We start from the raw sequence: 14,466 nt of genomic DNA on the forward strand, positions 1-14,466 counted from the left end.
TAACTGGCATTTTTTGGTCTGGTTTTTACAGTAAAAATGCTCCAGGTGTCTACGAAAAGTACAAAATGCGGGACACACGTGCGTTTTTTTCCTTGTGGTATCTTTTCTAATTAACAGCTTTTTTTCAAAATACAGAACATTACAGTTTTTGGTACCAAGGCCAGCGTTTTTATCGCCAGTCTTGGTTCTTCCTGCGCAGGCGGAGGACGCTCCAAAGTTGGGGCTCATGCACACAAACTTATTTTTTTTCTGTGACCATTTTACTTTTATTATTTGCGGCTCGTATGCGGAACCATTCTCTTTAAAGGGTCGCCAAAATAAAAAGGAAATGACTCCATGTGCATTCCGTTTATATGTCCACATGGCCGTTTCGCAAAGAACGACAGAACATGTCCAATTCTTGTCCGTTTTACAGACAAGGATAGGCATTGTTACAATGGATCCGCAAAAAAAAAAAACAGATGCAACATGGGCGTCCGTGTTTTTGAGGACTGCAAAATACAGACGGTTGTGTGAATGAGCCCTTATGCTGTGGCGTAGGCCTCAGCATACATTTGGCTCATCCTTTCGCCGGCCGTGTGACAGACTAAAACCTATGGCAGCCTCCTAGCTGCCATAGATTTCTATCTTCAAGATAAATGTGCGGCCCTGCTGGTCCCGCCACCTCCCCAATCCCTTTTTATCCCCACTTCAGAAAAGTGGGGAGAAGGAGAATACATGCAAAGTTTATCGGTTCATTTTAGGACAAGTGACGCCTGTTCTAAGATATGATATCCATACTGCTCCCAATAATCTCTAGGAAGAAGCCTGGCGGGCTTCCATAATTTTAATAGGCACATATAGTGCTGTATTATTCTTTCTGTCATTTCTGATGGAATCCGCGGCGGAGGCTCCTAACAGAACCACCAGCGTACACGTGAACGGCGTCTATGGCCTTCTTCGGGTCTTATCTGCCACATGTCTTCTAGCTTTCATTTACAGGAAATGTACATGAGGTCACTCAGTCATGGAAAGACAAGGATCGGACAGAAAATTGCTAACAAGCGTTCATAGGTGCCGCCGTTTACCACATGAATGATCAAAACGCGGCAAGGCAACAGCCTCATCCACCGTCATTCTGGAGTGGAAGGCAGTGATTGAAATCCCTGTCCCCCCCCCCCCGTCAGGACATCCAGGGAAGGTGGCGGCAGGCTCACATCCACCGCGGTCACGTTTGTGGAGCCGCAGCCAGGCAGGAGCCTCATCCACCACCGCTCTGGAGTAGAGTTGTTGCGATACCAAACTTTGGATTTGATTTCGATACCATAAAAAAGTATTGCAATACTCGATACCACGCGAAAAAAATAAACCAAAAAAGCCACATGCATTCAGCATTTTTTTTAAATGGCGAATCGCGCAGTTTTTACTTATTTTTTTCTGTTCCGGCGTTTAATAGTTTGGACTTTTCGGACGTGGCGATATGTGATATTTTTATTTATTTATTGTTTATATATTTTATATGTAATTTATACTTAATATTTTGGTGTGTTTTTTTACTTTTTATTTAATAACTATTTCCCCCCTATGGGGCTAGAACTTGGGATTTTTTCATCCCTTGTCCTATTCACCCTGATAGATCCCCGATATCTCTATCAGGATGAATAGGACCTCACACTGTCCCTGCTGCCCTGTGCATAGTACACATAGCAGCATGGAGCAGACTATGGCAGCCAGGGCTTCAGTAGCATCCTGGCTTCCAGGATTACACAGCTGGGGCTCCGATCAGAAGCTGCCACTGCCTCCAATGAGAGGACTCTGTGGTCACTGCCACCAATGATTTTAATACTGGGGGGGGGGGGGGGGAAGCGGGCGCACTGCGCCACCAATGATAATTAACCTTTAATACAGGAGGCGGGTACTGGCAGCCAATCAGCAGCAGTTAACCCCTCAGGCAATGAGTAGGTGCAGGGAAATCCCCGGGCGCCGCTCTACATGTCCTGCTAACTTAACTAAGTCCGAACCCATAAAAAATGTCGTCCTATCATTGGTGGCGCAGTGCGCCCGCCCCTCTCTCCTCATTGGTGGCAGCGGCAGCACAGGGGGAGGGAGAGACTGCATCCTTCTCCCCTGTGCTGCTGAGGGAACATGAGCGCGCACACAGCAGCGTGCTCATGTTCTGTGATACTAGACTGCGCAGCAGCGCAGGCCAGTATTGAAAAAATGGAAATTGATACTATACCGGGACAAAAGTATCGATTGGGTATCGAAATTTCGATACCCGCAACAACCCTACTCTGGAGTGGGGAGCGTTGATTTAAATCCCTGCTCCACCCGTCAGGACATCCAGGGAAGGTGGCGGCAGACTCTCATAAGTGAGGAGCAGTGATTGAGAGCCCCGCTCCTAGTACAGCACTTCCAGGGAAGGGAGCGGCAGACACCATCCACCATCCTCTCTGGAGTGGCGATCCCCCTCTCCTCATAGCCCGCAATTTTCTCTCCCGAGGGTGCCTTCCGCCCAGGGCCGAGCATTAAAGAGGACCTTTCACTTGTATAAACTATGTGAACTGAGTATGCTGCCATAAGGAGCGGCGCCCGGGGATCTCACTGCACTTACTATTATCCCTGGGCGCCACAAAAGATGCGGACAGCACTCTGTTCCATGGCCCCGCAAAAAAATTTAAAAATACAGAACATATTCCGTTCCGGATTGCACATGGTCGGCATCCGTGTTCTGCGTAACCACAATTTGTGGACCGCAAAACACGCCGCAGTTGTGTGCATGAGCCCTAAATTAGGCGCATCCACTTGCTACACAGGGGAAATCGGGACGGGCGAACAAAACACTGATCTGCATCAATGTGCATCATAGTGCAAAGACAGACACCGTATACATTCATACACACCATACAGTACATGTATACACACTGTACACTTACACACATATAGCACACACTCACACCATATACAGACAGTCGAAAACAGCGCACACACAGCGGGTGATTTACGTCTCCTTCCTACACCAGCCCCTGTTAGTAAATTTGGGGCTGGAGTCCAGGCCCCGACACAGCGTAAAAGCCACTGTGCGGCTGGTTAAAATAGGGAATTGCGACTACTTTTTTTTTAAAATAAAATAGTTGCAAGTCCCTTAATAAATGACCCCCACTATGTGCCTTCATACACACCATTCATGTATACACTTTATACAGTAGTACATATGACAATATATAGTCATACACACCATTCATCTATACACACCATATACAGTATTGTACATTCATGGATACACTTTATACAGTAGTACATACACCCACAACATACACATATGACACTATATACAGTCATCTATATACACACACAATACACATTTATATCACACAGACACCATATACAGTATTGTACATTCATACACACCATTCACGTATACACCCACAACATACACGACACTATATACAATCATACACACCATTCATGTATACACTTTATACAGTAGTACATGCACACAGACACCATATACAGTATTGTACATTCATGTATACACTTTATACAGTAGTACATACACAGACACCATATACAGTATTGTACATTCATGTATACACTTTATACAGTAGTACATACACAGACACCATATACAGTATTGTACATTCATGTATACACTTTATACAGTAGTACATACACAGACACCATATACAGTATTGACATTCATGTATACACTTTATACAGTAGTACATACACACCAGCCCCCCCCCCCCAAAAATACCATACAGTATTGTACATTCATGTATACACTTTATACAGGAGTACATACACAGACACCATATACAGTATTGTACATTCATGTATACACTTTATACAGTAGTACATACACACAGCCACCATATACAGTCTGTACAATTTCATGTATACAACTTTATACAAGTAGTACATACACAACAGACACCATATACAGTATTGTCCATTCATGTATACACTTTATACAGTAGACATCCACACAGACAACCATCCAGTATGTAAATTCATGATACACTTTACAGTAGTACCATACACCACAGACACCATATACAGTATTGCACATTCATACACACCATTCCCGTATACACCCACATACAGTATGAACACACACCACATCTGTCACACACACACACGCCCCGTTATCAGCGGCAGGTGCGGTGACAGCAGGCCGGGCGCGGCCAGTGAGGGGTTAATGCGTGTCCCCTCCCTGTGCTCGGTCTCTCTCCCCATGCGGAAGTGTGCAGCGCCGAGACAATGACCGGGGAGCGCACGGCGCCGTGCATGTAAGCAGCAGCAGCCGCCATGGCGGGCAGCGACACGTGGAGGGCCACCCTGCGCACCTACTACTGCATCAAGTTCTCCCTGTCCTTCTACTCCACGCTGTTCTCGGTAGGTGCCCGTGTGGGGGGCGGGGTGGCATACACCGGGGGCATGGAGGTGTGGTCTGTGCACACAATGGTGTACAGGGACCTCTGTGTGTAGTCTGGTCCAAGCTGCGCCTGCAGGTTGTTGTGGAGCCTCCTGCACACCGCCAGATTGTGGGTCCTCATCATACAGGGACCCATTCATTTCTATGGGGATGCAATAAATGCTGCCTGGACACAGAGGTTATTCTGCACATGACAGAACATCTCCTCTCCTTGTCTGTAGGCAGTCCTGTTGGAAAATGCGACATGTACGCGGGCGGTATCCGTATTTTGTAGAACGCAGAATAGATACGGTGGCGTCTGGACCTGACAGAACTAGCGTGAAATACATGACTAAGGCTACATTCACACGACCGTGCTGTTTCTTGCGGTCCGCAAATGATGGATCTGAAAAACAAGGATACCGGCCGTGCAGAACGCACAGGGCCGGCGCTATATAGGAATTACTATTGTGGTGCCGCCGAACGGAACTACCCTGTGCTGTCCACATCTTTTGCGGCCCCGTTGAAATGAATGGGTCCTCATTCCCGTTCATACAGTCGTGTGAATGTAGTCTAAGGCCTCATGCCCACGACCGTTGTAATCCGTTCCGCAAAATGGGGTTCCGTTGTTCCGTGATCCGTTTCCGTGTGTCTTCCTTTATTTTTTGGAGGATCACCAGACATGAAGGAAAGTAAAAAAGAAATCTAAGACAGGTTTGCCATGCAAATGATAAGAAAAAAAATGGATGCGGACGACAATCTTGTGTGGCTCCGTGTTTTTTAGCGGTCCCATTGGCTTGAATGGGTCCGCGAACCGTTTTCCGCGAAAATAATAGGACAGGTTATATTTTTTTGATGGACTGGAATCATGGACCGGATGACAAACGGTGCATTAGCCGAGTTTTCAACGGACCCATTGAAAGTCAACGGATCCGCAGAAAATCACGAAAAACGGCACAACGGACACGGAATAAAACAACGGTCGTGTGCATGAGGCCTAATTCTGCATGAGATGCACGCAGATTTTGTTAAAACCCATGATGGACATTATCCAGCAGTCCTGGACTTGGCCTTACCGCTGTACTGGAAACCAGCAAATCACTGGACATGTAATGGGAACAGGAGCTGTCTTGGGGTTCAGCATGAACTCCACCGCCACCCCGTCCGCCAGCTGTCAGGTGGACAGTTTTTCATTTCATTGACTTCTGTTTTTATTGAAACCATAAATTTGGCTCCCTATGCACAGTGGCGCCCAAGGCAGCTGTCTACTCTGCCAAACCCCCGTCCCTTTGGCTGCCTGCACGCGCTGTGGACTCTCGGCAGTGTAATACAGTACGAGATGACACAAACCTCGTCTACACTTTGCTTTTTTTCGTCTGTGTGCAAATTGTCAATTGTTTGTTTCTTCTTTTTTCAATGCATGGATGAGATCTGTGGAAAAACTGCATAAAAAAACGGAAGTAAGACATGCAGTTTTTGAGGTGAATTTGGTGCCGAAATGCACAGAAAACCACACGTGAATCTGCAGATTTTCTCTTAGTAAACCTACACCCGTGTGCGGGCACCCTTAGGGCTGTTTCACACAAGCGGATGCCGTGCGTGGCATCCGCTCCGTGAAAGAGTGCCAAGACCCGATGCAGACTGCTGAGGCACGGAGCATTAACATGACTGATAATGCTCTCTGCCTCTCTGTGATCTCTTTACTACGAAATCATAGCCCTTAGGCCACCTGTACATGTTGTGGAATACGTGCATTTTATTAGTGCAGATTCCCGTGCGGAAAAACCACAGCATAAGGGCACATGAACGTATTTTTGGTCTGCATCCGATCTACATTTTATGCAGATTCCGACCCATTCACTTCATTGGGGCTGCAGAAGATGCAGCTAGCACCCCTTGTGCTGTCCGCATCCGTATATACATTCCACGGCCCCGCAAAAACATAGAACATGTTCTAGTCTTGTCCGCATAACGACAAGGATAGTACTGTTCTATTAGGGGCCAGCCGTTCCATTCCGCAAAATACAGAATGCACACGGACGTCAACTTTTTGCGGATGGACCGCAAAATACATACAGTCGTGTGTATGAGGCCTTATAGTGAGTTTTGGAAAGTCTGACCAGGGGCCGAAATGGTAAATTGGACATAGACGTTGAACATACTATAGACATTGGAAGTAGATATTGGACGTAGATATTGGACATACTGTAGATATTGGACGTAGATATTGGACATACTGTAGATATTGGACGTAGTTATTGGACATACTGTAGATATTGGACGTAGATATTGGAAGTAGATATTGGACATACTGTAGATATTGGATGTAGATTTTGGAAGTAGATATTGGACATTATGTAGATATTGGAAGTAGGTATTGGACATACTGTAGATATTGGACATACTGTAGATATTGGACATACTGTAGATATTGGACGTAGATATTGGACATACTGTAGATATTGGACATACTGTAGATATTGGACGTAGATATTGGAAGTAGATATTGGACATACTGTAGATATTGGACGTAGATATTGGTAGTAGATATTGGACATACTGTAGATATTGGATGTAGATTTTGGAAGTAGATATTGGACATTATGTAGATATTGGACGTAGATATTGGACATACTGTAGATATTGAACGTAGATATTGGACATACTGTAGATATTGAACGTAGATATTGGACATGCTGTAGATATTGGACATGCTGTAGATATTGGACATGCTGTAGATATTGGACATGCTGTAGATATTGGACGTAGATATTGGAAGTAGATATTGGACATACTGTAGATATTGGACGTAGATATTGGTAGTAGATATTGGACATACTGTAGATATTGGATGTAGATTTTGGAAGTAGATATTGGACATTATGTAGATATTGGACGTAGATATTGGACATACTGTAGATATTGAACGTAGATATTGGACGTAGATATTGGACATGCTGTAGATATTGGACATTCTGTAGATATTGGACGTAGATATTGGAAGTAGATATTGGACATACTGTAGATATTGGATGTAGATTTTGGAAGTAGATATTGGACATACTGTAGATATTGGACATACTGTAGATATTGGACGTAGATATTGGAAGTAGATATTGGACATACTGGAGATATTGGATGTAGATTTTGGAAGTAGATATTGGACATTATGTAGATATTGGACATTATGTAGATATTGGACATTATGTAGATATTGGACATTATGTAGATATTGGACATACTGTAGATATTGGAAGTAGATATTGGACATACTGTAGATATTGGACATACTGTAGATATTGGAAGTAGATATTGGACATACTGTAGATATTGGACATACTGTAGATATTGGACATTCTGTAGATATTGGACGTAGATATTGGAAGTAGATATTGGACATACTGTAGATATTGGATGTAGATTTTGGAAGTAGATATTGGACGTAGATATTGGACATACTGTAGATATTGGAAGTAGATATTGGACATACTGTAGATATTGGACGTAGATATTGGACATACTGTAGATATTGGACATACTGTAGATATTGGACGTAGATAGAGATGCAATATCAGTTATGATGCCAGATGTAGAATGAATGGGAAGTGCCAATTTGCATACAGCTGATTTTTCTGACAGATAGGGTTATTAGTCATTTATGTAGCGCCTGCACATACCCCAGCGCTGTACAGAGATTGCCATCCCTCACATCTAGGGCTGCAGCTATCGACTATTTTTGTAATCAAGTATTCTATCGATTAATCCAACTATTAATTAAGTACTCTAATAAAAAACTAATTAAAAGAACAATTTTCTTTATAAAAACTCATCAGCACCCCCAGTGCCACCAGCTTGCGCCCCCCCCCCCGTGCCACCAGCTTGCATTAGCCGAGTTTTCCACGGACCCATTGAAAGTCAATGGGTTCGCAGAAAATCACGGAAAACGGAACGGACACGAAACACAACTACGGTCGTGTGCGTGAGGCCTTAGGAATTTTTTTTCATGGTTGACAAAAAAAATTACACAAATATTTAGCACCAAAATGGCATGTGCCTTTAATTCATTTGGCTTTTTTATGACTTGTCTTAAATAACAATTGTTTTAATAACAATTTTGGAGCATCTTTTCATATAAATCTAAGTTGTCAATCTTCTGTTATTCCTACTAGAAGTTATGAATTAATATGCAAGACTATAAAATGCTCCCCCATATGCCGTGCCCCTCACACTGAATATACTTACCTGGCTCCCCGCACCATTGCGGATGACACTACGGTTGGACGATATCAAAAATCTTCCCACGATAATGATATTAAGAAATTTATCGCGATAAATGCCCATTTAGAAAAAAAAAACACTTGGGGCCACAAGGAGACGTTACACTGCATAGGGGCAGCCACAAGGAGACGTTACACTGCATAGGGGCAGCCACAAGGAGACGTTACACTGTAGGGGGGCAGCCACAAGGAGACGTTACACTGTAGGGGGGCAGCCACAAGGAGATGTTACACTGTATGGGGCAGCCACAAGGAGATGTTACACTGTATGGGGCAGCCACAAGGAGGCCCCCCAGCCTCTGATCAGCAACCCAGCCTCTCATGTGCCCCCCAGCCTCTGATCAGCCTCTCATGTGCCTCCCTGCCTCTCCCTCTTATCAGCCCCCTCTGGTAACTCAACCCCCCATCCCTGGTATTAATCATTGGTGGCTGTGGCCACAGGGTCCCCCTCCCCCTCCATCATTGGTGGCAGTGGGCAGTTCCGGTCGGGCTCCGATCGGTTATCATGGCAGCCAGGACGCTACTGAAGTCCTGTCTGCCATGGTATGTTAGTGAGCAGCATTATACTCACGCGCGCCGTGGCCGCCGGTCGCTCCTTCTTCTGTCTGTGCGGAGCATTGCTAATGCTTATAGCATTAGCAATGCGTCGCACAGACCTATGAGAAGAAGGAGCGCCCGGCGGCCACGGCACGCGTGAGTATAATGCTGCTCACTAACATACCATGGCAGCCAGGACTTCAGTAGCATCTTGGCTGCCATGGTAACCGATCGGAGCCCCAGCATTACACTGCTGGGACTCCGATCGGAACTGCCCACTGCCACCAATGATGGGAGGGGAGGGGGACCCTCCCTCCACCAATGATTAATACTGGGGAGGGAGGGGGGGCACACTGCCCACTGCCACCAATGCAGAGACTGAAGAACATTCCCGGCACCCGACCTCTGAGAGGACGCTGTGCTCTGCCCATTTAACCCCTCAGGTGCCACACCTGAGGGGTTAATTGCGCGGATCACAGCGTCCTCTCAGAGGTCGGGTGCCGGGAATGCGAGTCACAGAATTCCTTCCCCCACGCCGAACTGCTGAGAGCGCCGCCGCAAGCGGCCAGCAGGTATCGACAGTGGTATGGGGGACATTTGCACGAGTACAAGTACTCTGCAAATGACCAGTATCGGTTCATGCTGGGGCGGGCGGACGCAGATTTAGAACCGGCAGCGCACATGACCGTTTCTATGACGTCACAAAATACCGCAGTATTTAGGAAACAGCGATATCGCCATATCGCCGTTTTTTAAATACCGCGGTATATCGCCCAACCCTAGATGACACTAGGGAGGCTCGTCCCCGCCTGCCACTGGCTGCTTCAACCCCCACCTCCAAAACTGGATGTTTTCATCCACGCACGGAGAGAAGCAGCAGCGGTGGTGCAGGGACCATGGAGGCAAATGACCCCTTTCAGACTTAATAACTAAACTATATTAATTACTAAAATAATGACATGACACCTTGTGTTGGAATAAAAATGGCCGCAATGCTTTATTAAGGGTAAATAAATAAATAATTAAAACTTCAAAATTCATTAAATAAATAACCATTAAAAATTCCAATAATTTCCGAAATCCACTCGGCAATAGCTGAGTGATACAGCCCCTCTAATAAAGCAAAGCGACATGAAGCATAAGAATACGGAGGGAGGGCGAGGGCGACCATCCGGTCTTGATAACTGTCCCAGAAGCGCCGCCGAAACCCTCTTTTTAGGGACCAAACTTTCCCGCCGCTGGCATCCGCACCAATCAGCTGTCGAGAAATCTCCCCCAGCAACCAGCTGCACCAATCAGAGATGATCCCTGCTTGACATCCAAGGCTCAGGTGAGACCGGCTCAAACCAGCTGATTCTGACAGGACTTAACCATTTCATGAAAACCTGAAATAAAAGAGCGGGAAAGCAAGAAAAGGGGGGTGGGAAGGAGAGAAAAACGAGCAAAACCATACTAAAATATACATATTAATGGCGTCATTTCCCCCATGTGTCCCCCAAGCGAAACGCTCTGGGGGGCCTAAACAGGAGCGGTGCAGGGAGCCAGGTAAATATATCCATTGTGAAGGGCCCGGCAAAAGGGGGAGCATTTTATAGTCTTGGATAACCCCTTTAATTACTAGTAGTGTGCAATGAAGGTCCAGCCGGGTGTTGGGGGGAGTCTGACATCATCCAATTAGTGGACAGCCTGAATCTACTGGTGGGCTTTACCGGCCGTACTACAGTGTAGAAAGCTCCGTGGCCCCGTGCTATGCCTCACTTCTAGGTTAGGGGCGACCTCTAAAGTGTCATGTGGTTCAGGTTGTACACTGTGACTTTCTCTTTCTGTTCATTGAAATCAATAGAAATAGCAGACACCTTCATCTCTGGCGCCTGTCAGAAGTCTTCCTCAGTCCTTAACTCCTTCCTGTCTGAATGCATTGAGGGGGGTCTGTCTTGGCTTTCTCTGTGATTTGTGAGCAGTGCATGTTTTATGGGTGTGTAATATACGGCTGCCGCTGTGTAATACATACAAGTCTGCTCTTGACAGATGTTATGGAGTCGTGCCAGCATCTACTAGAGCTCAGACGGTGCACACTGCTTCAGCCTCAGGGCGTGAAGTTTACCACTTGTGGCCTGGTAAATTATCAAGCGTTTAGTTGTCGAAAAATAGCTCTATTAGGGCTCATGCACACGACCGTGCCGTTTTTAGTGGTCCGCAAATTGCGGTTACGCAAAAAACGGTTGCCGCCCGTGTGCCTTCCGCAATTTGCAGAGCGGAACAGGAGGCCCATTATAGAAATGCCTATTCTTGTCCGCAAAACGGACAAGAATGGGACATGCCTCATAATTTTTGCGGAGCAACGGAACGGAGCAACAGATGCAGACGGCACACAGAGTGCTGTCCGCAACTTTTGCGCACCCATTGAAATGAATTCCAAGTAAAGAAGGGTTGGGTGTGCTCACCTGTTTTCAATGTAGAACAAAGGAAAGATAATCCAGCTTCACCTTAAACGTGGCAGCTTTATTAATCAACGTAGTGCATTAAGATCCACACAGACAGTCGTGACATGAACTGTCTGTATAGATTTGAATGCACTATGTTGATTAATAAAGCTGCCACGTTTAAGATGAAGCTGGATTATCCTTCCTTTGTTCTATATTGAAATGAATGGTTCCGTATACTGACTCAAAATACGGCCTGTATACGGAATTCAAAAAACGTTTGTGTGCATAAGCACTTAGAGCTTATACACACAGACGCGTGCCGCCCATGACGTGCATTGGGGACAGGAAATTGCGGTCCCCAGTGCACCAGGGACTGTCTGTGTGGCCTGCTCTAAAGTTTGGAGACCCATCCAACTTGAATGGGTCCGCGACCTGAAAAAAAAAAGCATGTTCCATTTCTTTGCTCGCATGGTCTTCCGCTCCGTGCCTCAGCTCTGTATCTTTCGCATTGCAGACCCGTTAGATAGTGCGCACACGACCAGTGCAAGTATATTGCGGACCCTCTGATTGTGGGCCGCATGAGCCTTTAGGTTCTAAGAAAAATACTAAAAAAAGACTTGTGTGAGGGATAGGATAGCCACTCGGACCACCCTCCGAAGCCGGACTTTAACCCCCCCCCCCCCCCCCAACTCCGCTAGGCCCCCCCTTTATCTCGTTAGGCCATGCCCCTCCCTCGCACACAGCCAACAGAGATTTAAAAATGAAATGCAGAACCAAGTTCAGGTCAGTGCCAGGTGGGAGGGTGACTTTACCCCTGCAGCTCACTCAGCACAGTGCTGCTTTCTGAGCGTGAGCGGTTCCTAAAGACATCCCTGCGTCTGGGAATTTTTTGCTGTGGATCGGACCAAAATGCACATTGACAAAATCTGCACAGAAATGTATGGATTTAGCTGTTGAAAAGCTGCAGATTTGCCATAGATTTTACCCCCTGCATTGCAAAGGGGGAAATCCACTACAGATATCCACAACCTAAATTGACATGCTGCATGTCCAGTTATGTGCGGACAATCTCCACGGGCTGCGGATTTTCCTCACACAAGTAACGCCATCTGGGAACAGATCCTTGTTCACTAGTCACCTGGCTAAGGTTGACCAAAGGGGAAAATGTAAAAATAATTTAAAAATGTTCCCCTCGTTGTTTGCAGCTCTGCCGCTTTGTTAGGCAGGCGTTGCTATATCTATTGAGGTTGTGCAAGATCTGTTTTTGCCCTTTCTGGTGTTTGCTGGCTGTAGTCCTCATGTCCTGTGTATTTACGGCCTAACCTTCCTGTAGTTTCTCATCCACCATCGGCTCACCTCCTAGTAGTCATCTCTACTTCCAGGGAATAGTCCGATGGTCTTGGCTGAAGCCACTGCTTTCCAGGAACCTGCAGTAAAGCATGGTGGACTTTGTCAGTGAACTGTGCATGCGCTGATTGTCCTTCATTCAGTCTTGTAACATTCTGCGCAAGCGCAATGCGCTGAGGGAGGTGAGCCAAGTGCACCTTGATAACCTACATGTTATCTGGAGACATGGCTTCAGCCCAGACTGTGTGACTACTCCCTGCAATGGCACTGCCCATATGACTAGTAGCAGGAAATCTGCATACTGTACGCAGTGGTGTGCCTAGGGTGTTTGGCACCCGGGGCGGGTCCTTTCTCTGTCACCCCCCAAATACTTTTAAAAAAAATTGTACCCGCTCACAGTAGCATTGCCCTCATTGTACAACCTTCACAGTAGTTTTGTACATATATGTGCCCCCTCACAGTAGTTATGCCCTCTCTGTGCCCCTTTCACAGTTGTAATGCCCTCTTTGTGTCCCCTCCATAGTAACTCTCCATTGTGCCCCCTTTATAGTAATAATGCCCACTGTGCCCCCTTCATAGTAATTGTCTATATTGTGCCATCTTCACAGTAATAATGCCCATTGTACCCGCTTCACAAGAATAATGCCCATTATGTCCCCTTAATAGTAGTAATGCCCCCTGTGCTAGTAATGCCCTCTGTGCCCCCTCCAGAGTAGAAATGCCCTCTGTGCCCCCTCCGGAGTAGAAATGCCCTCTGTGCCCCCTCCGGAGTAGAAATGCCCTCTGTGCCCCCTCCGGAGTAGAAATGCCCTCTGTGCCCCCTCCGGAGTAGAAATGCCCTCTGTGCCCCCTCCGGAGTAGAAATGCCCTCTGTGCCCCCTCCGGAGTAGAAATGCCCTCTGTGCCCCCTCCGGAGTAGAAATGCCCTCTGTGCCCCCTCCGGAGTAGAAATGCCCTCTGTGCCCCCTCCGGAGTAGAAATGCCCTCTGTGCCCCCTCCGGAGTAGAAATGCCCTCTGTGCCCCTCCGGAGTAGAAATGCCCTCTGTGCCCCCTCCGGAGTAGAAATGCCCTCTGTGCCCCCTCCGGAGTAGAAATGCCCTCTGTGCCCCCTCCGGAGTAGAAATGCCCTCTGTGCCCCCTCCGGAGTAGAAATGCCCTCTGTGCCCCCTCCGGAGTAGAAATGCCCTCTGTGCCCCCTCCGGAGTAGAAATGCCCTCTGTGCCCCCTCCGGAGTAGAAATGCCCTCTGTGCCCCCTCCGGAGTAGAAATGCCCTCTGTGCCCCCTCCGGAGTAGAAATGCCCTCTGTGCCCCCTCCGGAGTAGAAATGCCCTCTGTGCCCCCTCCGGAGTAGAAATGCCCCCTGTGCCCCCTCCGGAGTAGAAATGCCCCTGTGCCCCCTCCGGAGTAGAAATGCCCCCTGTGCCCCCTCCGGAGTAGAAATGCCCCCTGTGCCCCCTCCGGAGTAGAAATGCCCCCTGTTG

The 14,466-nt window shown here is 47.0% G+C and overlaps 1 protein-coding gene across 1 annotated transcript in view; it reads left to right on the forward strand.

Annotated features, from left to right (window-relative positions):
* Positions 1 to 4,162: 4,162 nt before the first annotated feature.
* Positions 4,163 to 14,466, forward strand: part of LOC122929523 (tetraspanin-15-like) — a 238,986-nt gene continuing 228,682 nt past the window's right edge. Inside the window, exon 1 of the mRNA XM_044283124.1 lies at positions 4,163 to 4,377. Within this exon, the coding sequence (XP_044139059.1) occupies positions 4,291 to 4,377 (87 nt within the window). The 5' untranslated portion in view covers positions 4,163 to 4,290. The remainder of the gene's footprint in view (positions 4,378 to 14,466) is intronic.

Source organism: Bufo gargarizans, chromosome 2, assembly GCF_014858855.1.
Source record: "Bufo gargarizans isolate SCDJY-AF-19 chromosome 2, ASM1485885v1, whole genome shotgun sequence".
Lineage (NCBI taxonomy): Eukaryota > Metazoa > Chordata > Amphibia > Anura > Bufonidae > Bufo > Bufo gargarizans.